Source organism: Sphaeroforma arctica (genome assembly GCF_001186125.1).
Source record: "Sphaeroforma arctica JP610 unplaced genomic scaffold supercont1.4046, whole genome shotgun sequence".
In the NCBI taxonomy this organism is placed as follows: domain Eukaryota; class Ichthyosporea; order Ichthyophonida; genus Sphaeroforma; species Sphaeroforma arctica.
Window position 1 is genome coordinate 1 of NW_014036512.1, and position 2,198 is coordinate 2,198.

General features: G+C 40.1%; 1 protein-coding gene across 1 annotated transcript; it reads right to left on the minus strand.

Annotated features, from left to right (window-relative positions):
* Positions 1 to 200: 200 nt before the first annotated feature.
* Positions 201 to 1,253, minus strand: SARC_14024 (hypothetical protein; the record flags this gene model as incomplete). The annotated part of the gene is made up of 3 exons (XM_014291846.1): positions 201 to 395; positions 729 to 847; positions 1,129 to 1,253. Coding segments are annotated over 3 exons (439 nt in total), but the record flags the coding sequence as incomplete, so codon positions are not given.
* Positions 1,254 to 2,198: the final 945 nt, after the last annotated feature.

Sequence of the window (2,198 nt, forward strand, 5' to 3'; positions counted from 1 at the left end):
ATACTATACTATATATATATATATATATATATAATATATATATATATATATATATATATATATATATATATATATATATATATATATATATATATATATATATATATATATATATATATATATATATACATATATATATATATATATATATATATATATAAATAACTTATAGTTGCTAGTATACGTTTTGCAGCTGCTGACATACTTTCCCCCATCCAAAACACTGCGCTCTAGTACCAACTCCTGGGCCTGAGCAAGCATCAGGGATGTTATGACATTGAGTATAGGCCGTGCCATGTCCGACGTCGGTGCATTGCCAAACTGTTCGCCAAGAGTTTTGAAGCAACCAGCGGCACTCTGGAGGTATGCACACACCGCCTTGAGCGTGTGTTGTTCTACAAGGGGTGCAAGTATTGCATAAAAAAATTGCGTTTGTGTGTGCGTTAAAGGGCGGGCGTTGAATAAAATTTGGTCGAGAGCGCAACTTGTGAAAGATGAATTAACCAGACAAAATGGGTTTCCACCAACTAAGAACGGCCATGCACCACCAACCATAGAATCAAGAAAGAGCTCTCAATCTGTCAATCCTCACTATGTCCGGACCTGGTGAGTTTTCCCGTATTGAGTCAAATTAAGCCGCAGGCTCCACTCCTGGTGGTGCCCTTCCGTCAATTCCTTTAATTTTCAGCCTTGCACTGTAGAAACTATACCCTAGTAGTAACGCTTACCTCCTCGCGCAGTAGCCCCCGCCAGAGCAGACTGGCACGCACCGTAGTTGAAGAGTACACTGGCCTTCTCATAAGCAATCGCACTCTGTGACACTACAGTCTCCAAGAATGCGTCAGACCTAAATACGCAGAAAACGTGATGAGTGATAAGATATGAACGGTGATGGATGAAGCCAGAGTGGTGGAAGGCATCTACATAGGATCACCATCTACTAGCACGAATACCACCTTACAAAAGTGCATTGCAATGCTCGGCGCCGTGTAAAGTACTTCATAACTGCAACGCAGAACGGAGAGTGGCTGTTTTGCAATTGAATCAGACTCGTAAAGAGTATAGAATGTATCTTGAAATGCAGCAGCAAGTGTTTACCAAAGCAATGAATAGGTACTGCCTACTCACCAAGCGAAGCCATGGGGACTGGACTCATCCAATTGAAACTTGAGTCCCATATAACCCAATTGTCCATAGTATCTCCGCAATTCTAACGGCAGGTCTTCCGTAATAGTTTCGGGAGACACAACGCTCTACAAACAAGGCCGAATGGACAGAAGTTTGAGCACTGAAGTACATCCTTAAAAGGGCATCCAAGTGGTTTCGAGAAAACACCCAAAAAATCGTTCAAGTGTACCAAAAATATGTCGGCACAATACAAAAAAAATACAAAGGACTCTATGAGATAAAAGACTATATGAGATGCGCATATACATTGTCATGTAATACTAAAGCAGAAAATACTTTGATTGTGTAAAGGGGTGAGAATTACAAGCTATGCCAATGCGAGGGTATAGGTACAACTTCAGTCAACGAAATATGAACATATGCCAGGTGAATGCGTGCAAAGTATTTGGCAGAATCTGTATCATTGTAACGAGTTCTGGTGCATAGTCGTTGACTTGCACCACATGCGGATAGGCAAAAAAGCCACAAACAGGAATAAATTGCCTAGACACCACATTGACAAGCCTGCTTGCACTGCCAGCACGTACGAAAAGAACTACATGATACAAGTAGATACTTCAAATAAAAATGTTGTCACAAATAAGGATTAGCTACAATTGGAGAACATAGTGACTTCGTTATTCTAAGAGATCCGCATCGCTAGGACATTAAACTGCGTGGAGTGAGAAAAATTCAAGTTTTCATTGTTATTTGAACAGACGTTGCGAGTGCTCAACTGGCATCACTTATAGTTAGAGCAATTCTGCCAGATAGCAAATGTTTGCAGTTTTTGTGCAACTATTATCATCAAGTAGAACCTGGTCCTATAATACGCGAATATTCACACAGCAAGACACCAAGGAATTGGAGAAAATCCAAAAACACTACCTGTCTCAGAAGATTGATTTTGTGGAAGTTGTCCAAAAACTCTTTCGGATCTTGCTGGTAGTCGCGGATTATCAACGGAGACAAGATGGCCTGAAAGTCAATCTGGAATCGGAAATAGACATTTAAGTACTGCAAAATATATT